General features: G+C 37.9%; 1 protein-coding gene across 1 annotated transcript in view; it reads left to right on the top strand.

Annotated features, from left to right (window-relative positions):
* The window catches only part of LGI1 (leucine rich glioma inactivated 1), a 35,005-nt gene extending 11,073 nt beyond the window's left edge, over positions 1-23,932 (top strand). The window contains exons 3-8 of the mRNA XM_004607354.2: positions 6,298-6,369; positions 6,470-6,541; positions 14,889-14,960; positions 18,518-18,687; positions 18,953-19,117; positions 22,436-23,932. Of these exons, the coding sequence (XP_004607411.2) occupies positions 6,298-6,369; positions 6,470-6,541; positions 14,889-14,960; positions 18,518-18,687; positions 18,953-19,117; positions 22,436-23,271 (1,387 nt within the window). The 3' untranslated portion in view covers positions 23,272-23,932. The remainder of the gene's footprint in view (positions 1-6,297; positions 6,370-6,469; positions 6,542-14,888; positions 14,961-18,517; positions 18,688-18,952; positions 19,118-22,435) is intronic.
* Positions 23,933-26,484: the final 2,552 nt, after the last annotated feature.

Raw genomic sequence — 26,484 nt, 5'->3', positions numbered from 1 at the left:
AAGAACAAGATCTTGTATCCCTAATGTTTTATGTCTATGTCCTTTGTTCAGATATTCTTTGGAAGAGCAGAAGACATGCTCATACACATGACCTCATATATTTATTATAATCTTCCATGAAATTTTATTATTATAATTCCTAATTTAACAAATTATGAAATAGATTTACAGGTACTAGTTGAGAAGTCAGATTCTCTATGCTGTAGCTAATCAACATTGTCTCTTTTTTTTTTTTCTTTTTGAGTCACACCTGGCGATTCACAGGGGTTACTCCTGGCTCTGCACTCAGGAATCACTCCTGGCAGTACTCAGGGGACCATATACGATGCTAGGAATCGAACCTGGGTCGGCCGCGTGCAAGGCAAATGCCCTACCCACTGTGCTATTGCTCCAGCCCCTCAATATTGTCTCTAAAGTAGTAATCAGTTGTTAAGTGCTCTATCTTCTCTTTTTCATTAATTGTGATGTTCCTTGGGTGGGGATTGTATGGAAGATCCCTCTAAATCATTTTCCCTTCATAACCAGGAACATTTTCTCTTGGTTCAAATACAACATGTAAACCACTCATGGACCAAATATAATTCTGATCGAAGTCAAGATGTCATAGATAACTAGAGAGAATCTGAAGAAGTAAGTTCACTAGAGAAGTAAGTTCACTACTTTTTGTCTCCAAAATTTCCTTTCGGAGACAACAGGAAATTTTCTGAGCATGTTGACTCCTTCCATTTGGCACATGTACTAAGAATGTGTTCATTTGGAAGGAGTAAACATGGAAGGATCTATAGACATCCTTCTCCATCACTCTTGCATCCCATGCAGGGCCCATATCTACTCATCCATGAATAAATCCTGCAGTGCCATGGGCACATACTCAAGCATCTTCTAAGTCTGAAGTGATCTAAAATTCTCATAATCTAGGCCCCTCCTTTGAGGACAGAGAGAAATGACTTGCTAAAGAACAAAAAGGATTTTGGCAAAGTAGGGAGTACCAGTCAGGCTATACAATTCCCTTTGCAATAAGCTCCTTTCCTGGTCCAAGAAAAGGGGTGGAGAATGGGATCCTGGCTCATTTGTTTTGATGAGGCTCATCCTGGCTCATCATTAAAACAGGCCCCCTTCCAAACGTTTTCATTTTCTGGACTCCCATTTCTTGCCTCTTGGCTGTATGTAGGGCAAACGAAGCATCAGCATCCTTCTAGTATACCCAGGACCCCAATCTCTGATTACCTGATATTTCCTTTCTTTTTTGTTTTAAATTTTGGTTTGGGGGTCACAGCCAGCTGTGCTCAGGATTTACTCCTAGCTCTTTGCTTAGAGATCACTTATGGCAGGACTTAGGGTACTATATGTGATGCTGGGGATTGAATCTGGCTCATCTGCTTACAAGGCAAGTACTCTATCTGCTGTGTTATCTCTCTGACCTTTCCTTTGCACCCTTACCACCAAAACATTCTGAACTTCATGCTAATACTTTATGCTTCTTTTGAGTTAAATGCCAGTGGCCCTAACTTTTCAATTTAACCGATCCTCTAAAAACCTGATTGCAAGTCAGAGTGATAGTATAGTGGAGTATGGCATTTATTTGCCTTGTACACTGCCAACCTATGTTCAATCCCTGGCACCCTATATGATCCCCAGAGCCTTCCAGAGTGATCCCTGAACACAGAGCCAGGAGTAAGTTCTGAGCACTGCTGGGTGTGGTGGCTTCTCCCCACCAACATTTTAACATTTCTTTTCTTGAGAGTAATACGGGTTTACATGAGTCAAATTTGACTTTGAGACTGCCTAGATGATTAATTCATTTAAGAAGAGTCTTCCTTTTTTTTTCCTTCAATTTTTATTTAGGCACCATGATTTATAATATAGTTAATAATAGAGCTTCAGGCATGCAATGTTCCAACACTACCCCCACCTGTCTCAGTGTCTCTCTAACCAATGCCTTAAGGTTCCCTCCCACCCCTTTCTCCTCCTCTTGACAAACTCATTTTTTAAAAGGATTGTTATTTACTTTTATTTCTTAAATCCATATGAGGACGGAAGGAGATATCTCAAAAGCTTATAGCTCCTGCCTTACACACATGAGACCTTGTGTTAGATCCCTAGCACTGAACCTCCCTCCCAACCCAAAACGCCCTCCCTCCAATATGTTCAGGTGTAACCCTGTGATAACCAGTACTGCCTCACCCTAATACCACTGCATCACTGGGTCTAAGCACCTGTCAGGCCTGCATTGGCAGGCCCAGTATTGCAGGGGTGGTCCTGAGCCTTCCAAAGCTCCTGGAGAAAAAAGAAATAGATCCTTATGAGTTGAGCAGTATTTTTATCATTATCTGTCAAATATGGGTACTAAGTCATTATGTGATCCTTAACTAGAAGACTACCATGTTTGTGAAAAGGGCACTGAACTAGGAGTCAGACCTTACTGGTTTGAGCAAGCTTTTATCCTCTTAGCCTCAATTTCCTTCTATCAAACAGATATTAATAAATGCTCTACCATTTTCCCAGAGTCATTCTGAATACCAAATAAGACAATCCAGCAGAAGTCTGACTTGTGCACTATTCTGAGGGTAATAATCATCTAAAGAATAGGCTAGCATGGCTGGAATGACAGTTGCTATGTACAGTCTTCCTAAATCTCTTTCTTGGTAAAGAAACATACACTTGATTGCAAAGGGGGAAAAAAGCCTCCGCTCCTCCTACAGTCCCTTTCTTTACTGAGTTCAAACATATTTCAAGGAATCTATAAAATAGCAAGGATCAAAGTTTCACTCTCTTTATAGAACATGATCTTTTTAAGTCTTTTTAAGTCTACATAAGGTAATAAAATGGATAGCCCACTCAACTATATTTAGAATAGATGTATAAATTTACACATTCTTGCCCACGGAATCCTTATCCATAGAAAACTGCAGCTGAATTTAGAATTGGAGGACTAAGATATTCATTATTGTCTGAGTCAGGAGAATATTTTTAGCTTTCATAAAGAAAGATTTTAAATTAAAGTAGACATTGAAGAAGAGGACACATATTGTAAGCATACATTTTTATAAATTTCTCATTGACTTATTTAGTGTTTAAGTCTTATAGCAAAATTGAGGAGAAGGCACAGCGAATATTCCCTATAAATGCATTGCTTCCTCCATTACCAACATCCCAGACCAAAGGAGTACATTTATTACAATTAATAAACCTACATTATCACCTAGAAGTCATTGTGCATACTAGAGTTCACTTATTGTATTGTAAATGTATAGTTTGAACAAAAGTATAATGACATGTCTTCATTGCTTGGTATTGAAGTATTTTGTTGTTTTTTATTTTTCTCAAGGGTCACTCTTGGCAGTGCTCGGGGAGATTTGTTCAGGGTGTCAAACCTGGGTTGACCACATGGCAGGCAAACCACTTACTGCCTATCTGGTCTCTCCAGCTATCATACAGAGTATTTTAATTTCCATAAAAATCCTCTGCACTGTATCTATTAATTGCCCCTTCCCATAACTTCTATTTTTTAAACAAAGTTAACCTCTTATAATCAATCAGCACTCAGGTCAAGAAACACTATCTTGGGGCTGGAGTGATAGCACAGCGGGTAGGGCGTTTGCCTTGCACGCGGCCGACCTGGGTTCGAATCCCAGCATCCCATATGGTCCCCTGAGCACCGCCAGGGGTGATTCCTGAGTGCATGAGTCAGGAGTGACCCCTGTGCATCGCCGGGTGTGACCCAAAAAGCAAAAAAAAAAAAAAGAAAGAAACACTATCTTTAACCCAGAGATACCTCTTGTTCCTCTATCCAATTACCACCTACCTCCCAGGGCAACCATTATCCAGCCCGCATAGATTAGTTTTGCTGAATTTATAGTTCATGTAAGCACAGCTCTATAGGGTGTTCTTTATTATGGTGTAGCTTCTTTTGTTCTGCTTAGGTTTGTAAGATTTATACATGCTTTTGTGAGCAGTTTTAGTTTCAGCCAAAGGTCTTAAGTTAAACAAATCTAGTGAAACAAATAATGTACACCAGGAAATGTATTCAGGGATGAGGTTACAAAGTCAAATAATGGTAAGTCCCTGTTAATATCGTAATGACAAGAATTTAATGTTAAGCGAATTCCTCCTTGTTTAACCAATATTTATTCAGTTTATTCACAATTGGTAGATTTTTCAGCTTATTTTTTAATTTATCCACTATGGGAGAAATAATATTAGAATTGCTGGATATAAGCAATGAACAAACACATAAAAATTCTAGAGGAAAGACTCTTCTCATTTTCTGACAAATGTGAACAAGTTCTGTCCAGTAATTACCATTTCCCACTCTGTTTTGCATCTGATTCAACATAAGGGGAGTTAGGGACAGAAGCTATTTCTTCTGGTGACTTGGAATCTGTGATTATAAAGTCACTCATCCAACTATGGGTCACTTTGCAAAGAAGTGAACATGAGAAATTATTTCTTTGTATCTATTTCTACTTCATTCTATACCCAAGATATTGCTTATCCAGATGAAACAAAAGTTTGGAGTCTCAGGAAACCTTTGGATATTATCCTAAGGAACAAAAAGAATATATTGTTTTACAGAACTATAAAGACTATAGCCAAAGTTGTCACTAAAATTATAAAGCTTTGAATTTTTAAAAATAAATATTGGCATCTGATCTATATTACTTTTCAGAGCCTAGTGAATTATCTGAATATAAATCTAACACATTGGGAGAAGGAATAAGAGAAAATCCATTGTCACTCTAAGACTTCTTATGAAGAATTACAAGATAGTATCTATCTTTGTTTGGTTGGTTCTCCTTGCACCCCATTTTTGTGGGAAATTTAAAGTAGATCCAAAAGTAAAGATAATAGTCAAATTCACTCCCATCCCCCATCTCTCAGCTTCAAACATTATTAACTTATGCACTGTTCATCTCAACTCCCTGCTGTCTCCTTTTGCTCTTCTTCAAGTAAGTCTCAGATGTTGTCAGTTTTTTGTAATGTTCAAAAGTGGGATTCCCCTAGATTATTTTTGCATTGGTTTTAGTTTAGTTTAGTTTTGCTTCTTGGGTCTACCCAGCTGTGCTTACTTTTGGTGGAACTCTGGGAACCACATGTAATGCACGGTATCAAACCTGAGTTGCTGCATACAAGGCAAGCACCTTTTCTGCTATCCTATCTCTTGGTCCCCATATATCACTAATCTTAATTCCCTTAGCTAACAAATTTAAAGGGGCGAAGTCACTATGGCAGATAATAGTTATTTTTAATCCTTAGACTTCAAATGTAAAAATGTTTACTATCATAGAATAATGAACTTTATAATTAAATGATTTGTCTGAGATATGAATTGTCAAATTATGTGAAACTTTTGATCTCATGTTTTAACTTAGTCAATGGTTACAAGTGGAATATAAGGTTCCCACAAATAAGCACCTTACCATATGGCCTGAACATCACTTAAGTTCTTTATAAATTTGTGTTGAGTGCATTCAGTGACTTGTTTCAACTTGAATCAACACTAATGAGTGAATCTGTAAATTAATACTCACTCTAAAATAGTAATGCTTTGTTTCATTTTATCGATAATCACCTCTTTTAGGCATCTCAGGCAGAAAACAATTCTCCAAAGAGTTCACAGAGTATGGAAACTGCTGGTTAATATTTCTTTAATCAGTAGTTTTTAAGTTGCGAATAAATGTGCTTAAGTCAAAGTATCCTTTTCAACTATTTAGCAATATGATGGATGTAAAACTCCTCAGAAGCCTCCTTATATCCCATCTACAACCTGTTCTAGTGTTAAAGGAAGTTACTTGATGTTCACTGAGCCAGTTGTAAAGGTTTACTCACTGTGAGCTTTCACAGCACAAATAGATGTCCACAGGCTTGAACCTATTTTTCTAGATGTTGACTTTGTTTCATCTGGACAGAATATTCCAGTGGTTTCTAAAACAAGAAGAAAGGATTCTGTGTCTTTGTTATAAAAATTTGTAAAATGTTATTTTGACTGCTTCAACTGAAATATTTGTCTTATTTTTTTCTCAAAATGTTACCCAAGGTATGTGAAACATCACTGTCAGGGTGGGGATTGGAGGGTTGGGTTAGGGTAACCCTATACACACATACATACACTTGGTAAGAAGGGCATTGGGGATTTTTAGAACCTGCAAAAATTACCTGAGAAAAATTACTGTAGAAGGAGGAAGGGTTAAAAAATTACTGTAGAAAACTGACAGCCAGGAATTTTCCATATGCAACTTCCACTTGACAGAAAATCTATCAGTTTAACCATTTTCATTGTATACTTTTCCTGGGCAGGTTATTCACATCGAATTCCTTTGATGTGATCAGTGATGATGCTTTTATTGGTCTTCCACATCTAGAGTATTTGTAAGTAAAAAAAAAATCTTTGTTTTGAACATAATGATTCAGGATAAGTACTAGCAGGTTCCAACAGCTGCCTGACAAAAAAAATTGTAACCTGTTGCAGATTCATTGAAAACAACAACATCAAGACCATTTCCAGACACACTTTCCGGGGATTAAAGTCTTTAATTCACCTGTAAGTATGAATGTTGGTATTTTTATGCTTGCCAATAGATCTCCATGAAAATTTTAGAAATCTAAATTCTTTCTTTTTATGCACCTCTACCATCTCTCTGCCATCAGTGTGTGTCAAAAATTTATTATTATCAGGGCTGGAGCAATAGCACAGCGGGTAAGTCATTTGCCTTGCACGCAGCCAACCAAGGTTGATTCTCAGCATCTCATATGGTCCCTCGAGCACTGCCAGGAGTAATTCCTGAGTGCAGAGCCAGGAGTAACCCCTGAGCACCACCAGGTGTGACCCAAAAAGCAAAAAATATAAATGTATTATTATCAATATGATTTGCCTAAGCCATAACTAAGGAAATAACCTTAATTGTACTGGAAATTGTGTCACTGAGGTAAATTTTTTATCATCTACATGGATTAATGACTCTATAGTTTAATTTGATGTTTGTTGTTTCTCTTTTTCTGTTTAAGTCCTAACTTTATAACCACCTAAATATACAATTTTTAGATGGTATATGTAAACAGTACTGGGCAACTTGGTTATAAATGAAACATTAAATTACTGAGCAAGGGGAAATTTCACCTCCCAAGAAGAACTCAGAAATATCTCTTTCTGAGTCCAAGTTTCTGTAGCTCAGAAACTAACACGTTAGAATGAAGAACTATGTGATAAAAACAGGATTATTCAAGGACTAGCAACCTGAGGAAATGGTGAATTTGTCTCCAATATCCATCTTACTTTCAATCCGGGATTTGGGATTTATAAAAGCACTAGTGGAGGAAGAAGCAAAAGCAGAAAACAGTAATATGCTGGTGGGTGAGTATGAGATCCAGTCATACAGGACCTTCTGGCATCAGAGGTTAGAAGTCACCAGGGCACATCGACCTGTTCTTTACAAAACTCAAGATAACCCCAGCTTTCATCATCAGCCTTAGGTCATCTCTAAGATATCATCAGGGATAAAATGTCTGTTGTTTATTATTTTCTTTCAGTCCATAGTTAGTTCCTAGCTTAAGGCTAAATAAATTGGCAGAAATACCTCTTAACATTAGAGGAAAGACTGAAGCAAGGGGTGAGAAGAATATCTAATAATTCTGTGGTGGACAATGGAGTTGCTAGTGCCTGCTCACTTCCATGTCTTGAAGAATGTTTACCAGCTCATGTGGCGTGATGTTGCAGTTCAGAAACCCTGAACAGCATGCACCAAATAACTGGTTTTTTTCTAGTCTTCCCCATCCTTATACAAATTCTTGAGTGTGTATGTGTGCACACATAATCATGCAACATACATACTCACACACTTTTACACCAAACACATTTATAATCAAGATAAAAATGTATGCATGAGGAAAAATGGTACTATCATTTGTTAAGTGCCTACCTTTATATTGTTCATTATGCTTTCCAGGAATTTTCCTTCAATACTTTCAACAGCCCTGCCAGATAGGGACAATAATTCCCACTTAATAACTGAAGAAAGTGTCTTGGATTGCCTCTATGGCTCGTGAACTGAGCAATTATGGAATTACGGCAATATTAACGTGGTTGTTAAATTGCAATGGCTATCCATCCATTTAATGATTAGATCTTAAGTGTCTTATATGTTGTCTCATTAGTGTTAGATAAAGGTGTGGGAGATGTAAGTATCATTCTGGCAACTTTAACCTGCCCCATAACATACCACATTCCCAGTTCTGTTCTAGGGTCCAGCATGTAGCAAGGAACAAAGACAGACAGAAATGTCAACTCTTTGAGCTTATGTTCTCTATAGTCAGCATGCTACCTCCACCACACCCCCTTCTCTACTGCTGTTGGACTGGCAGTAAGGGAGAGCTGAGGGCAAAAGCACTTCACAAAAATAATTATAGCCTCCAAGGCTTCTGTCTACAGTGATTACAATAGAAATGACATTTTCAGAGTTACTTTGCATGTGATGAACTGTTAATACAAAAATGAGTCTGTGTAATAAATGTTAAAAACTTTGCTCTCAGAACCAAACACTGCCCAAACTCAGTTTCAGACAAAAATAAGTAAAAGAAACAAATACATGGAGGGGGCTGGAGCGATAGCACAGAGGGTAGGGCGTTTGCCTTGCACGCGGCCGACCCAGGTTCCAATCCCAGCATCCCATATGGTCCCCTGAGCACTGCCAGGAGTAATTCCTGAGTGTAGAACCAGGAGTAACCCCTGTGCATATCCAGGTGTGATCCAAAAAAAGCAAAAAAAAAAAAGAAACAAATACATGGAAAGGTGAATGGAACTTCATGACCTCAAATTGGCATTTGCCTGAATTATATCAATGTCATTCAACATGACTCCTCTCCAGAGTTTATCACCATAAGGGGTCAAAGGAAGGACAGAAGATCCAAATGCTATCCTTTCGATGAACCTCTGGTCTAAGGCCTGCCATGCTTTTCAATACAACTCAACTGTCTCCTTTTCAGTTCAAAGGCCTAGGATAATTCCCACGGTCCTTGCACTCACTATAGGGAGAAAAATCGTCTCCCCACCTAACCTCATAGGAAAGAAGGAAAGAATAAAAAAGAAAGGAAGAGATGAAAGCAGGAAAGAAGGAAATAAGGAAGGTAGGAAATGAATAAATAAAAAAGAAGGAATGGAAGAGAAAAAAGAGAAAAGCAAGAAAAGAGTAAGAATAGAGCTTTTTATATTATATTATATTATATTTATTTATTTATTTATTTATTTATTTATTTATTGAATCACCATGTGGAAAGTTACAAAGCTTTCAGGTTTAAGTCTCAGTTATATAATGCTCGAACACCCATCCCTTCACCAGTGCACATATTCCACCACCAAGAACCACAGTAAACCTCCCCCCACCCCCCACTTCCCCAGCCCCCCACCTCACCTGTGTAGCTGATCAATTTCACTTTACTTTCACTTTACTTTGATTACATTCAATATTTCGACAAAAAACTCACTATTATTGTTTGGAGTTTCTCCCCCCCAAAGTCGGACCTGCTGAAAAGGAAGCATTGGGTAATTTGTTTTCCATTGCTGAGAATGAAGAGATATGAGGTCAAGCTGCCGCAATAGCAGCCGTGCGGTTTTGGATTTCTGTATTTTAGTATTTTAGTAACTAAGTCCAGAGAATTTTCTGCCTGAAATTGCATCATTGCAAGCAAGAATAGAGCTTTTTAAATAATAATTTTCTTGAGTATCACGTAAGTGTCCTCAAGGTTAAAGCTCAAAGGCAATAGGATTGTTTGTATATGTGTATAAAAATTTTTGTCAGTCTATAAGTTTTATAGACCATCTACTAGTTTTCTTGGCCCTGTAGGAGTACAAAAGACATACATAGTAATTTCCAAACTCAGAGTATCTATGTGTCTCCAATTGTTAAGGAAGCCAGTCTTTATTTCAGCTGTCACAATGACATACATGTAAAAAACAAGATAATACAATGACTGAAGGTAGGCTCTACAGACTCTCTGGGTGCAAGATGTATTTATCCCTTAACAGAAGTGTGAGTCTAAGCAGGCCACTTAGCATCATAATCAGCTACAAAAGCAGTAAGGGGCTAGCTAGCACAGTACTTAGGAGTGCTTAAGCTCCCCATGGCGTATTCATATGCCAAAACCAGTAACAATGATGAGGCTCATTCCTCTGATCCTGAAAGAGCCTACAATGCAGCATCATTGGGAAGTAGAGTAAAGAGAGGCTTCTAAAATCTCAGGGCAGGACAAATGGAGACGTTACTGAGATCGCTCAAGAAAATCAACGATCAATGGGATGATGATGATAAACTCCTATGGTAACTATAAGATTAAATGAGTTTGCTTATGTAGGGTATTCTGAACAGTCTGGTATCCAGTAAACACAACTACATAGGAATAAATAAAAATGCAACAACTAATTTCTATTGGTTCTGAATTAGGATCCCAAATGCTGCCATGTATTTATCCCCATGAAACAATTTTTTTATGAAATGAAAATAACTGCACTTGAAGCTCAGCAAATTCAGTGAGACACCAACCCAAGCTGTGAATCTGCATTGCAGGGAGCTGGGTGGGCTCCAGATGGCCATGGGTAATGCTTTCGTAGCAGCAGAGCCCCGCAGCATTGAAACAAATGTGCTCTCTCAGCCAGTCTGGTTGTCCAGGAAAAGAAGACTTTCCAGTAGGTTCCATAGTCATAATCTGATGCTTTTCTCAGATACAACAGTAAGATGCCAAATTTGAGGAAAAGGACCTATGGGAAAGACTGAGAATGCTTTACCCTACTCATCTCATCTTTAGGCAGTTTGTTTCCTGGACATTTTAAAGAATGTTTGTTAGGTGGACTCTGCTTAAGTACCCAGAAATGATACTGAATTGAAAGTTCACTGAATTGAAAGGGCATTCAGGGGCACACCCAACAGTGTCAGGGCTTACTCCTGGCTCTGCACTCAGGGATCACTTCTGGGGGCTCAGGAAACGATTTGAGGTGCTGGGGATTGAACCTGGTTGCCTGCATGCAAAGCAGGTGCCCTACCCACTATCGCTCTGGCCCCCAAATTTGTGCTATTATCCACTCTTTACCTCACTCATTATCTTTCTTTTATTCATTCAATCAGTTTTAAGTTGACGGTGCACTTGGTGATACATGGAACCTACAGGGAAGCCACAGGGACAGTTCCAAGCCTGGACTACTCTAGTCCTCAATGCCCCAGAAGCTCAAAGCACGTTGGAAAAGGGCAGCCCCATAGAAAAAAGCTCATCTCTCATGAGAGACCTGGACATCATCTGACCACTGAGATATTTAAAGTCTTGGCTCATTCTCCAGCCTGTAATCTCAGAACTTCACAATTACAGACAAATAATTGACAAGACCATTACACACAGAGATTCTAAGCCATAAGGACCCTTTAAAAATTTCAATTTTATTTTTGTTTTTTCTGAATTTAAAATAATAATACATGTACTCTGATAAAAATTTTCACAACCCAGGAATTTAAGAAGGGAAAGTAAAAGATTCTAAAATGTAAAAGAAGAGATCTTCTTCCAGATGTCTATTTATGCACCTATAAACATACCTCCATTCTTTCCCAGTTAGGTTACACTTCACATACTATTCTCCAATTTTATTTTTTTCCACTTAGGTATAATTTCACATAAAATCAAAAAAAATCTTCCTCATTTAGAAAATGTCTCCTTCAAAATATTCCATGTTGCATATGATTCATAATTTTTTTCATAGCCGTTAAGGAATCTATAGGTTGTTTCAAATTCTTAGATAATGCTACAGGCAATACAGAACTAAATATCTTTTCCCAACTCTGCAGTCAGCCTCTACCACATTTCTTCACTTGGGTGCCATGGAAAAATTTTAATTGGCCACCACTAAGATAGATATGTGAGCATTTCATATGAGTGTATCATGTGAGCACTTCAAGGGATGAGCATTTCATTCCTTTCTATGGATCTGCACAGGAAGTCCTATATATATAAGGGGCCTCTGGTACATATCACTGTCACTGTCATCCCGTTGCTCATTGATTTGCTTGAGTGGGCACCGGTAACATCTCCATTGTGAAACTTGTTGTTACTGTTTTTGGCATATCGAATACGCCATGGGTAGCTTGCCAGGCTTTGCCATGTGGACAGGATACTCTCGATAGTTTGCCGGGCTCTCTGAGACAGACAGAGGAATTGAACCCAGGTCGGCCACGTGCAAGGCAATAACCCTACCCGCTGTGCTATTGGTCCAGCAAACACGCCCAATCTCTAGTACATATATGCAGAATAATTCCTGGACAGGAATTGTCCAGGAATTGTATCCCTAAGACTTGCTATCCAACTGTAACCTATAACTCCACTGCCTCCCAGGAACTTAAGGAAGTTGGATAACTCCAATTCTTGGGCCCAGTCATGCAAGAGCCTTCCTCTCATTTCTGAGTCTTAGCTCTTGTTTCTCTTTTTGCTCTTGTTTTTGTTTCATAACAAAACTCAGGCCCTCCTACTATGTCTACCCTGAATACGAAGTTTATCTGAATTCCTTCAGATTGTTCCACTGTGAGTCAGTAGTGCATTGACTTTGGAAAGTGGAACAGAGAATGGACTCCCATTTGGTACAGCAAACTCATCGATTTCTTCCTCTGGTGCTCCTAAGGAAGCCTTGCTGTTCCTCTGGCACCTCTAATGTAGCCCTGCTCTTTCTTTGATTTCCAGGGTGAGAAACTCCCTGTCACAAAAAGTTAGCAGGAAGCTTAATGCCTCATCCTTCAGCCCTTTAAACTAGCCTACCTTTGCCAAGCCAACCCTTAATTCTATTGAATTTAAAGTCTTCCATATTGTCATGCAAAAATACTGTCTCCTTCTGGAAGCCACATAGATTCAAGTATGACTCACCAGCTGCTGCCGTGGTTTTCCTTCACCTTAAGTGTGTGGCACTTAGAGCTCTCATTCTTTAGGCAAGAAGTGGAACTCGACAGTTTTACCAGTATTTGAAAGATCCACATGGTCAGCAATGCAAACAGGTGTTTCTTTCTGTACATCCCCAGAGCCGGCAGTAATTCTAGATTTCAATGTTTCATCATTTAATGTCTTCATACCTACTGTCCTATTACCCAATTTCCTCCAAGCATGTGTTTTGCTTGCGTAGCTGTTTGGGTTGGTTTCTAGGAAGAGATGTCCACTTAGGAAACATTTGCAAGAGAATTTTACACTAGCAAACAAATTAAGACTCATAATGAATGGCTCTGGACAGGTCCAAGACATCAGGATTTTTCTTTATTCAACCAACCGCCAGTAAAATGAATTATGGAGACATACTCTTGAATAGTCCTCTTTAGCTACACTTTACTATATTTTGAACGTAGATACTCATAGAGACTCATACTTGTGGTCAGTTTTTAAATGCTGTTTCTTGGCCAATATATACACAGAAACGCTTTCATTTCCCTCCTTCTCTTTCTCCTTAGTTGCACTTTATTGAAAATAGTCCCGATGCCAGGGACTATCCTCAGCCTCATTTACTTTTTTCCAACAATCTTATGAGATGAGGTATTGTTAGCTCCATTTTAAAATGAAAAAACTAAGTCACAGAGATTTATAACCAAAGTCACACTGCCAGTAAAGAGTGGAGTCAGCATTCAAACTGAGATCAGATGACTCCAAAGCCATGCCCTTCAGCATATAATAGACCGTTATTGAGTTATTGAGACAAGAGCATTTTTATTCAGTTCCCATGCTATGTTTGACATTCATTGGAAAACTTTTTTTAATCAAGTAATAATTTCTGAAACTCAAAAAACATAGTCAACTTAAAAACTAAATCTTTTAAAACTCTTAGATCTTTGCTTTTGAGAAATCACAAATTATATGAGAAAAAAAGGCGAGATTTTTGTGCATTTTAAAGAGCCCTATAGAATTTGTAAGGACTTTGGATACCAACAATATAGATACTTTAATGTTTTTGGTATGAAAAATAAACTCCTAAGATAAGCATGTAACATATAAGATGATATATAATTATGATTAAAAATTACTGGATATAGCCTGCCCCCCCCAAAAGAAAATTAAAGTACCTAGAACGCTTCTTTATCATGTAGTATCTATTCTTTTTTATATCTACATTTTGCAGAATGTACAGATGTCTTGGACCTGTCCAGAGCCACTCGTTATGAGTCTTGATTTGTTTGCTAGTGTAAACATGATAGCATGATAGCGTCATGCTATCAAGACTATTTTCTACTTGCTAACCTTGATTAGAATAATTCTAGTGATTCACGGAAAAAGAAAGAGAGAGAGAAATTTGGGGGCAAAAAAGAGAAGAATGGATGGCTATTTGCAAGAAAAATATTTTCTGAGGTATAAAGAAAGCAAAAAGGTGAAAACACAGTAAAAGGTGCAATATGCTTTGGAAAGAATGGATTCGTTCTTCCCAAATTCTAGAGCTATTGATACACTAGTTGAATGTTGAGCTGTTATCTGGAGCAAGTGAGATGAAGTGAAGAGAAGGAACAGTGTGAGTAGAGAGGCATTTAGGTCAGTTAATCATCAGCTTCGAGAAATCTCCTGGACTGGAAGGTCTGAGACTATGACTTTCATATTCCATTCTGCTCTAAATAGGAAGATCGATGTTCAACCATTATCTTATTATTGGTGTTCTTGTTGATGTTGTTTTAACCATGACACATGATGTGTTTTATATACATATATGGAGAGTTTAAGCAAAAGAGTCAGTAATTGAAAGAAGAAATCTGAGTAGTATCTAAGAAATAAAAGTAATTTAACATAGTCTGGAAAGATAAAATGCACTCATAACCAAACTTCATCATATTAATAAATGTCATAACATTTATTAGCTTATGACTATAGTTTTCATCACTTTTTCTTTCTTTCTTTTTTAGGAGTCTCGCAAACAACAATCTGCAGACACTTCCAAAAGACATTTTCAAAGGCCTGGATTCTTTAACAAATGTGTAAGAAGCTAAGAAACTACTCACTAATTCATTAATTTGCAAAAAATGTATGGCATGGCTAGTATAAATTTTAATAGACTCTAAAATTAAGTTGGAATTTTAAAATTTAAATGAACTTAAAATTTACTTTTACTAACGTTTACATCTTCTATGGTATACTTATTACTAGAAATTCTAAAGATATATTGCTTAAATATTCCTTTGACAAAGTGTGTTTCTTTATGTGAATCAGTGATAACAAAGAGCGTCCAGGGGGTGAAAAGAGAAGGCCCCTGATAGAAATTTAAGACACCTTTTTTTTCCTAAGGAGATCCAGGAAATGGGGTTACAAAGAAAAAACATAAAGGAGTCTGGGAAACTGACAGATGTAGATGAAAGGTTACACCCATGGGTTTGGTCAGTCAATAAAGAGAGCAGGAAGTGGGGGAAGGGAAGAAAGTTTGCCTTTTATCATTAGACCGAACAACAACTCTAGGCTTAATCCCCAGGAATTTGGCTTAAACCCCAGGAAGGGAATGAACTTAATTATTTTTGACCCTTTTTCAAACAAAAGAGCTTTCAAACTTTGACTTTTAAGCCTCAGAGTAAAAGATCTTTGCAAGGAATTTGTACATTTTGCTGTAAACTAAGCAAGTAATATATGTCTAACCCTCTCAAAGCCAGTTAGTTTCTTTAAGTGCCTTCCATAACAATAGAGGGATATTTAAATGCCACAAAGTAGAATACAGGAACAAATGAAAGGATGCACAAAAGGAAAAGTTTATTATTAATGTACTTTGCTGTAGAATATATATCCAGAACAACTTAAACAACTAAACAACTTGAGTCAAGTAATTTCTGCTGCACCCTATACTTAACTTCAAATCAGTAAACTGATGAGAAACTTTCTTTGTTCCTTGCAGTATGGCCCCAGCCATACTGGGGTAATGCCAATTACCCCAATTCTTGATTGATGGCTTATTTTCAAGAGCTTCAGAATCAGGATACTTTCAAGGAGGTCACCAACAGACCAGTTACCTACTCTATTTACAATAGTCAAGAACAGTTAACATTTATTATTCTGAATCAGAACATTTTTGGGAGATGACATCAGTTCTGAGAATGCCTTAAAAGTTATATACTCTTCCATGACCAATACATTTTTTGGGGAGCCCTCTGTCCCATCCTTGTGTCAAACTAGGCCCCATTCTAGCAAAAACAACAACAAAATCCCAAACATTAGAAATAGCCTCTTTAGGAAATCCTGCAATAGGTTTGGCCTTTTGGATCTACTCTGACATCACCAAATTAAGAGAAAAAGTACGGAAGAAGTTGCCACTTGGAGGATTTATTGGTTTTGTTGACTGCATCCCCTAAAACATGTCCTGAAATTTTGAAGTATTTATAATGGCTCCAAGGGCTCTAGTGCATGCTTTGCATGCTGGGAGCCCTAGATTTGATCCATGGTAGTACATAGTCCCTTGAGCACTGCAAGGAATGACCCCTGAACAAGAAGCAGGAGAAGCCTCTGAGCACAGCCACTTCTGTTGTGACCCAACTACACAGCCTGATCTGCACCCACTGCAAAAATATTATTCATGTTCTGGGTGAAGAGGAGGCAGTATATATCGTAGGAATTCTGTAACCAAGAAGGGTTTTAAGGAGATGCTAGTTATGAACAAAAGCAAAGCAAATAAACTGAGAATTTGGTGAGTTGGGATCATAGGGAAAATTTAACCTATGCTGTGTAGCTTATTGTGGGCATGAGCTATTGTATATCTGTGCTGACTCTGTGCTGAATTCATTTCCTGTTAAAACTGAATTTGCAGGCATGGAATAAGTTTAGGTTTAATTATATCTGTAAGGAAGAAGAAAAGAAAACAGTTTACATGATTTAATTAAATCTGATACAATAATCACTGCATTCTACTCTCCAGTACTCTCTAGACCTGAACTGTCCAATATGTGTTCATAGAGAGCAATGTGTTTCTAATGAAAATTAGGAACAGAACTTTAAATTTAACTCAAACATTAAATAAGCTAAATTTTATTTAGTTTTTCAGCTTAAAAAACTGATTCCCAGCTTAATTATTGAAAACTTAATAATTGAGGGGCTGGAGCAATAGCACAGCAGGTAGGGCATTTGCCTTGCACTCGGCCGACCCGGGTTTGATTCCCAGCATCCCATATGGTCCCCTGAGCACTGCCAGGGGTGATTCCTGAGTGCAGAGCCAGGAGTAACCCCTGTGCATTGCCAGGTGTGACCCAAAAAGCAAAAAAAAAAAAAAATTGAAACAATTTGAGTGTGTGAATCTATTTTTTTATTGCAAATTTTATTAAACCCAAATACAGATTAGGAGGCCAATGGAGATAGTTCGGGTGTCAATGGCATATGCCTCGCATGCATGAGGACCCAACATTGATTCAGATTCCCTGGTCTTGGTAGATTCCAACAATACTCTGTCAGAGAAGTACGGTATCAAGAAGCCCTAACATTGAAGCAACCAATTCATTTAATCAATGATTGCTAGAAGTGGTCTCTTAGCTACTCTGAACACTACTTGGGAAAACCAAAAATAAGTGAAAAAAAATGTATATATATATATATATACATATATATATATATATATATGTATAGCACTGTAGCACTGTCATAGCATTGTCGTCCCGTTGTTCATTCATTTGCTCGGGCAGGAACCAGGAACATCTCCATTGCGAGACTTATTGTTACTGTTTTTGGCATATCAAATACGCCACGGGTAGCTTGCCAGGCTCTGCCTTGCGGGCAGGATACTCTCAGTAGCTTGCCAGGCTCTCCTAGAGGAAAGGAGGAATCAAACCCTGGTCAGCCGCATACAAGGCAAATGCCCTACCCGCTGTGCTATATGTATACATAAAGAAAGATACAAATCAGGTATTTCTGATAAAATTTAGCTTCCAATTGATATACTGCCAATATTAAATATGTACTAAACTTCAACAGCTGTTTTAAAGACCATGCAAAATATCACACTGCTAATTTTTAAATTGTCTACATTTCAAAATATTTGATATATATTGGATTAATGAGATGTTCCATTAAAATTAATTATATTTTTTGCTTTTTGGGTTACACCCGGCGATGCACAGAGGTTATTCCTGGCTCTTCACTCAGGAATTACTCCTGGTGGTGCTCAGGGGGCCATATGGGATGCTGGGAATCGAACCTGGGTCAGCTGCGTGCAAGGCAAACGCCCTACCCGCTATGCTATCACTCCAGCCCCAATTTTTAACTGTTTTTTAATATGCATACAGAAAGTTTAAAAATTACATATGTGGCTCATATATATATTTAGTTCCTTGGACCATATAAATCTAGACTGAGCTACCTGTGACTTTGAGAGGGAGCAGTTTACAAGGTTTCAATGACTGGGGCGGCCATTCAGGGTACCTTCTGAGCGTAAAGTGAATGATCTCTGAGGTAGATTATTATGAGAGATGATAGGGGAGATTACTATGCTCATTTATTTCCAAAGTGGATGTTATGCCTGGGAAGGAAGGGCCTGGTATAGCAAAGGCAGCTGAAGTTTGTTTTTCAGGGACCTAAGAGGGAATTCATTTAACTGTGACTGTAAACTGAAGTGGCTGGTGGAATGGTTAGGCCACACCAATGCAACTGTCGAAGACATCTATTGTGAAGGTCCTCCAGAATACAAAAAACGCAAAATCAATAGCCTCTCTCCAAAGGATTTTGATTGCATCATTACAGGTAATGTATTTCACCTCATAAAATTAAAATAAGGACTGCTTTTTAAAAAACATGTGCAGGAACTGAAATTCTTATGTCTTAAAACCATCTGAGTAATTTAATTTTTTTAAAATATTCAGAACTGTTAAAATGTCCTGTGCTTAAAAGCAAAGTACAATTACATTTTATTATTTCTCTAAAATAAAATATCTCATGTATACTTGAGATCTGGCCAAGAAAGAGACATTAGCACTCAGTTACTGATCATTATCTCCTGTTTTTGCAGAATTTGCAAAGTCGCAAGACCTGCCTTATCAATCACTGTCCATAGATACTTTTTCTTATATGAATGATGAGTATGTAGTCATTGCTCAGCCTTTTACTGGAAAGTGCATTTTCCTTGAATGGGACCATGTAGAAAAGACCTTCCGGAATTATGACAACATTACAGGTAGGAGGGTATTTTGAGTGGAAAATTTAAAGATTGAGTTTGGCCTCCTACTTGGACCAAGGACAATAGGAAAAGATGAGTGGTATGGGGGGGACTTAGAACCACAAGTTTAATGTAAGGTCTAAGTAACCTGAAATTATTTCCTAAGCCATAATTTCCTCACTTATAAAATAGAAGTAATAATACTTAATTCAGAGATATTATAAAGTAATGAGATCAGAGCATATATTTAATAATCAGCTCAGGATCTAGCTTAGTAATATTCATTAAAAGTCGAATTATTTTTCTTCATTGAAAAAACATGGGGCTGAGGCTGGAGCAATAGCACAGTGGGTAGGGTGTTTGCCTTGCACGCAGCAGATTCCCAGCATCCCATATGGTCCCCTGAGCACTGCCAAGGGTAATTTCTGAGTGCAGAATCAGGAGTAACCCTTGGGCATTGCCGGGTGTGACTCGAAAAAGGAAAAAAAAAGCAAAAACATGGGGCTAGGCATTCATCATGGGTGCTAATTCAGATTCTGTCACTAACCAACTGAGGAAGACACCGACATTCAGTAGGCTTCTCTTTTCCTTACCTACAGAATAATGAGGTCTAAGACCAGTAAGTCTCAAACTTTGTTGTCCTAACATTATTTCAACAAAGTATTAATGTGGAAGGTTGTGACAAAAATGTCTTTATCTCCAATAAATATATGAGCCCTATCTCCCTCATGCAGATTCTTAATAATACAGATGAGACAACTCTGGAAATCTTACAGTAAGCAGACCTCTTTCCAGTACTGTGTCCAGCCTTTAATTTGATCATGAAAGTTTTAATTTTGTCCTTATGATACTTTTACTTAAGTGATCATGTAAGTTTTTATTTCAACACCTTCTGAAGTCATAAGACTTAAGACTTCACCTTAAGTCATGAATCAAGCATGGTACTCTCTCTGAAATATATAACTCAGCAGTTACTCTAATACTTTTGAATCTTCTAAGGATGAAAGGGTCATATCTGAACTTTGTTTATTGTCATCAGCCCCACCGCTTAAGAGATCAAGACAGATCTGGGCCTTACTTGAGACTGAAGAGCCAGATCAAGGGATTTCCTCCAGGTGAACTGGCAATAACACCAGGCACTGGTCAAGGGCCTTGGACAGTACAGTGGTTTAGAGATGAGGTTACTATGCATATTCAAAACCATCTGAGTCAATACTATTATAAACGTGATCCAAATGACAATAAATTAGAAATAAGTTTGCTAAAGAGGAGACGTGATGTAGAGAGAAGGATGGACTCTTAGATCAATGGTGGAAGAACACTGACATTGGTGTTCTTGGAGATTGGGAGTTGGAACATTGATTGCCCGAAACCCTGTTATTAAAAACTTTGTAAATGAATAAAATGAATAGAATAAAATAAAATAAAGGGATCTCCTCCAAATTGAGACCGTCCCCATTATCTCTTTTTGCTCATAGAGGAAGATTATGCTTCCTTTCTTCTTTAGCTACCCTCAGTTTTCATTATGCAGCAGCAGAACTTTGAGAGTGTAGGCCAGGTTCTTACTATGCACAGTTCTTCAGTTGCTTTGTATGACTCTTAGGTAAACACTATGAAGGGAAATATACTTGCAGACTTCCAGAGCGCACCATCTACTCCTGACAGACACACGTTTAAAATCATTTATGGTAACTATTTTTTCCTTTCATCTCAGACATCTCTAACCCATCACGGTGCTCTTTCTTGCAGAGTATAGATAGAATCCTCAACACATTTTCTGGGTAGTCAGAATTAATCAATGAAGTACATGGTTGAAACTTTGTGGTCATCCTTGCTCTACTGCAAATCCTCATTGTACAGAAAAGGAAAATTGATTCCCAGAGAAGTTGAGTGATTTACAAGGTTATATACTCAGATGAATTCTAAAATGGGTCACAAATAAAATAGTTTTGCTAATGGGTCTAACCGATGAATAGTTAAAGTTCATGCTGACTATACTGCTTCTGTACCCCTAGCTCCATAGTCAGAAACGCCTGGGGTTCAGATTTTCCTATTCTTTCTCTTTGGATTCCTAGATTCAAGCTTACTTTAAAAAAGCAAAATCTATTGAGAAATACAAATTTCTTCCAAAAAATATAATAATACCAAAGTAGACCACTGAGAGATCTCATATCATTTTCTGTGATTTCCCAAAGTAACTTTGAGGAACATCATTCATGGTTGCAAATTCTTTTATTTTTCTCAAGAATTCCGTTTCCTTCTCTTCTCCCTTATCACTTATCACTCCCTTATCTCTTCTCCCTAAGCTAAATTTTCAGAAAAACAACAAGCGACATCTCTTTCTTTTCTCAGGGGAAAGTCAAATTAGTTCACTCTTACAGCAAACCAATTACAGGTAGGGCCGTGGATTATACAGACCCCAGCTCAAGATTTCATGGAGTTTCTGAACCTAGTGGAATCTTATCCCAAATTATAAGTACTGGAACAGGTAGCATCTCCCAGTTAATATCCTGGGTTAAAAGCATAAAGACAGGGCTGGAGCAATAGTACAGTGGGTAGGGTGCATGCCTTGCGCATGGCCAAACCAGGTTCAATCCTTGGCATCCCATATGGTATCCTTAATCACTACCAGGAGTTATTCCAGAGTTTTAGAGCTAGGACTAACCCCTGGGGATCACCAAGTGTGTCCTGCCTCAAAAAAGACAGTGGGAAACCTGGGTTTAAAACCCTGTCTACTCTCACTAGCGGTGTTGAATCTCTCTGCTCATCTAAGAAAGGGAACAAAACATTTTTATCTTAAAATTTAGGGGGCCATCCCTGGCAGTGTTCAGGGCTAACTCCTGGGGATCACTCCTGACAGGGCTCAGGGGACTAAATGAGGGGCCAGGGATAACTGTGTGCAAGGTAAGTACCCTAGCTATTCTATCTCTCCAGCATTACAGGAGAAATTCTAATGAGATAATTCATCAAAACACATACTAAGTGCTCAAGAAATGGCAGATTCTCACAATGATCATTCATGATGTGTTAGGGAAAGCAAAGTTTTCTTTCAGTGAGGGTCGAAAGGAGAAAGTTCAGATTATAATTATATGTCCCAAAACATCTAGCACAGTTTGGATGTAACATGACAAGTCAATTGGAGGTAAATAAGTTCTATGGGATAGAAAACTTTGAGGTTGTGCTGCTAGTGGGTCTTGATTAGCCTTGCCTAATCAACCCAACTACTAACTTCTTTCAGGCTGATTTTGGTAAAAGTTGCATGGTCTCAGCTGCATGTTTACATGCTCCAAAAGAAGATGACCATCCAACTAATCTCTCATTTGTCTTTTTTCTCAGGCACATCCACTGTAGTGTGCAAGCCTATAGTCATTGAAACTCAACTCTATGTTATTGTGGCCCAGCTGTTTGGAGGTTCTCACATCTATAAGCGAGACAGTTTTGCAAACAAATTCATAAAAATCCAGGATATTGAAATTCTCAAAATTCGAAAACCCAATGACATTGAAACATTCAAGATTGAAAACAACTGGTACTTTGTTGTTGCTGACAGTTCAAAAGCTGGCTTCACCACCATTTACAAATGGAATGGAAATGGATTCTACTCCCACCAATCCTTACATGCATGGTACAGGGACACCGACGTGGAATATCTAGAAATAGCCAGACCACCGCAGACACTCAGAATGCCTCATTTAATCCTGTCTAGTAGCTCCCAACGTCCTGTGATTTATCAATGGAACAAAGCAACACAATTATTCACTAACCAAACTGATATCCCTAACATGGAGGACGTATATGCAGTAAAGCACTTCTCGGTAAAAGGTGATGTGTACATTTGCTTGACAAGATTCATTGGTGATTCCAAAGTAATGAAATGGGGAGGCTCCTCATTTCAAGATATTCAGAGGATGCCATCAAGAGGATCCATGGTGTTCCAGCCTCTGCAGATAAATAACTATCAATATGCAATTCTTGGAAGTGATTATTCCTTTACTCAAGTGTATAACTGGGATGCAGAGAAAGCCAAATTTGTGAAATTTCAGGAATTAAATGTTCAGGCACCGAGATCATTCACCCATGTGTCTATTAATAAGCGTAATTTTCTTTTTGCTTCCAGTTTTAAGGGAAATACACAGATTTACAAACATGTCATAGTTGACTTAAGCGCATGACACCCAGTTCTGTGGCTGCCATCAGAAACTTTCTACAGTACCTGATCCGGATGAACTCAATGCATGATGACTCTTATCACACTCGCAAATGAATGCCTTTCAAACATTGAGACTGCTAGAACCAAGCACTACCAGTATCTCCATCCTTAACTGTCCAGTCCAGTGATGTGGGAAGTTACTTTTATAAGACAAAATTGAATTGTGTAACTGTTCTTTGCAGTGAAGATGTGTAAATAAGTGTTTAATGGTAAATGTTATTCAAAAAGAGAAATATTAAGATGTACTTTTCCATTTATTTATTCATGTGTTCAGAAACAACTGCCAAATAAAATGTTTACATTTTCTTTCATATCCCAAAGCTAATTATTTATAAGAGTTGTTTTATTTTTGTGATGGTATGCTGAGGAAATAGTTTTATACATCTGGATATGTTGTTCTATTTGGATCAAGAATTTCTGCTGTGCATAATGTATGAAGATGAAACCCTGATACTGGTTACCCATAATTTATGAATAGGTTCATCTGCTAATTTTGAACATTCTAATGTGTTTCAAATAGCTTTTAGGAATGCTTTGAAATGAAATGGTGATAAATTAAAAGCTGGGTAGAAACATTTGCCTATTATAAGAAGATTCATTTGAAATAAAGAATAGTAAGAAGACTTCTTTTCTGTCTGATAGCTTCAGTTGAACTCATCATTCAGACAACACAGGAGAAGCTAAAGTAGAAATTTGAGATTAAAAAAAACTATTCAGGTGTTTTCTTTAAATGTGTGACTCTAAAATTATCTAACAGCTGGCACCATTGTATAGCACTCACCTCAAATATACTCGATATAAAGGCCACATAATCTGATCAAGGGTGCTTCACTTTTAGTGGATGTTGATGCCTCCTTGACATGTCACAGAGTACCCATGAATCTCAGATTTGATTTTCTAAACCCCTGCTTCTGGTTCACGTGGTTTGTTAAAACATAGAACAATTCCTGTGATGTAGTAGCATTCAAAACTTCTTCTAAAGATTTTTTAAATGTCCTCTTGCTAAAATGTAATAATAAACTTTATGAGGCCCTTTGGCCTAATCAGTCATATTTATTGAGTACCTATTAAGCACAGAGCATTGATGAGGAAGGAAAACTGAGAGAGAGTACAGCACAGATATTGTCCTTATCTTTGGGAATCTTACAAGACTAATTAGAAAGTGGATGGGTGGGGAGGAGGTAGGTTAGGACACAAAAACCTACGAGCAAACATAACATAGTAAATATCATCTGAACATTTTAGTACAAACAACAGGAGTACCAAAGATAGTTATCCTGGAAACAGTGGTTCTTGTTTGAACTGAAAAGAAAGAAAAGATTTTCAAAGGAGATCATAGCGTAGAAACATTGACTTTCTTGGCACAAATTGGTTCTTTAAGCTGCCCTCTTAGAGGAGTAAGAACATTCTCAATCTCATTTTTGCCAGACTCTTGCACACTCTTTTGTGTGTGTGCGTGATGGAAGCACAACTTGTGTCTTATGAACCTGAGATTTGAAAGGTACATACATTATAAGTTTATTTAGTCCTTAAGATGCAACACCTTGGGGGCTGGAGTGATAGCACAGTGGGTAGGGCATTTGCCTTGCACGCGGCCAACCCGGGTTTGATTCCCAGCATCCCATATGGTCCCCCAGCACCACCAGGAGTAATTCCTGAGTGCAGAGCCAGGAGTAACCCCTGTGCACTGGTGGGTGTGACCCAAAAAGCAAAAAAAAAAAAAAAAAGATGCAACACTTTGGAGAATGATGCATAGGAACTAGATTCCTTTACCACATGGAGAAGATATTACCTTTGACATCAAGATCAGTGGGAAATAGAAGCTTTGCCCACTTTTGATCATGTGCAAAGGGAGACTAACCTCTTTGAGTGTTTTATTTTTTATTTTTTTCTTTGAGTGTTTTACATTTTTCCAGTTCCCTTTACATATAATCAGGATGGATTTTGTCAGAGAATAACTGCTTTATGCAGTCTGGGTTTAAATCTAGTTCTGTCATGTACTGATTTTGTCCACAGGAAAGTTTCTTTGCCAGCCTCAGTTTCTCCATCATTAAAGGGTCAACTTGGACACTAGTAGAATTAAATGAGTGAAATAGTAGAATTAAATGAGCATGTGATGAACTGATTTTTCCTAATAATGGCCATAAAAACCTTCAATTCCATAGAGTCTATGAAAAGCAGTCCCCCTCCACCTTACACCATAAAGAAGTGGGTGCTTAATTCTCCAATTCTTGAGTGTGAGCACATTATTACCAAGAGAATGTTGTGGAAATGATGCAGATAGACTTATTAGTTGGTAATGAAAACAGTGAAGCATCTGCTTTGTGAACTAGAACTTATGTTTTGGAATCACTGAACTGCCACACAGGAAGTCTGTGGTGACAATTACAGGAGGAAGTATAGATTCAAGTCAGTTGCCTTAGCTGTGGTCCCAGACCAGTCAGGAGTAAAGATGGCTCTAGGTGATTCCAGCCTCTGTCAACATCAGAAATAAAATATTTCCAACTGAGTCCTGATAATTATGGAACAGTACAAATTCCTCACCTTTAAATTTAATGGTAAAATGATAGTTTTAAATTGCAGTTAAATGTAAAGTTTTAAATGGAAAACTTTGGTGGTGATTTATTGTACTAGCAGTCACTGGAATAGTATTCAAACTGCTTACCACAGAACTGGCACAAATTTGCATTCAGCAAAGGCTAATAGGCTATAAACCAATACTCAAAAGTAGTATTTGTTTTGGGGTCCCACTTCACGTTTTTGTCTTATTGTGATTCACTGGTATTTTATTTTTAAAGAAGATAATTCTTTTTCCAAAAAAAAAACCCCAATCAATTATTAGTGTTCTTACCCTGTGTTAGAAACTGAGTTGAGTTCAAGAATGGATAGATGAATGACCTATGTTCTATCCTGCCTGTTTTCACAGAAGCATGGACTAAGATAGAAAACTGAATCTCTTATTTACCTTATACCAGGGACCCAGAGATGTGAAACAAGCAGGCAAGGTGGGGCTCTCTGCACTGGGCTCACATCTTTTTACATCACATATGCCTTTTGAAATTTTCTCTCTGATAAGAACCAGAGATTATACATAGGGAAAGAGGATAAGAATAGAGGCTGACAGAAAAAAATAAATCCAAAAAGGTGGGGCCCATTTTTGTAGGAACTGACCATT

This window comes from Sorex araneus, chromosome 11 (assembly GCF_027595985.1).
Source record: "Sorex araneus isolate mSorAra2 chromosome 11, mSorAra2.pri, whole genome shotgun sequence".
NCBI lineage: Eukaryota > Metazoa > Chordata > Mammalia > Eulipotyphla > Soricidae > Sorex > Sorex araneus.
This window is presented reverse-complemented; position numbering and strand designations above follow the sequence as displayed.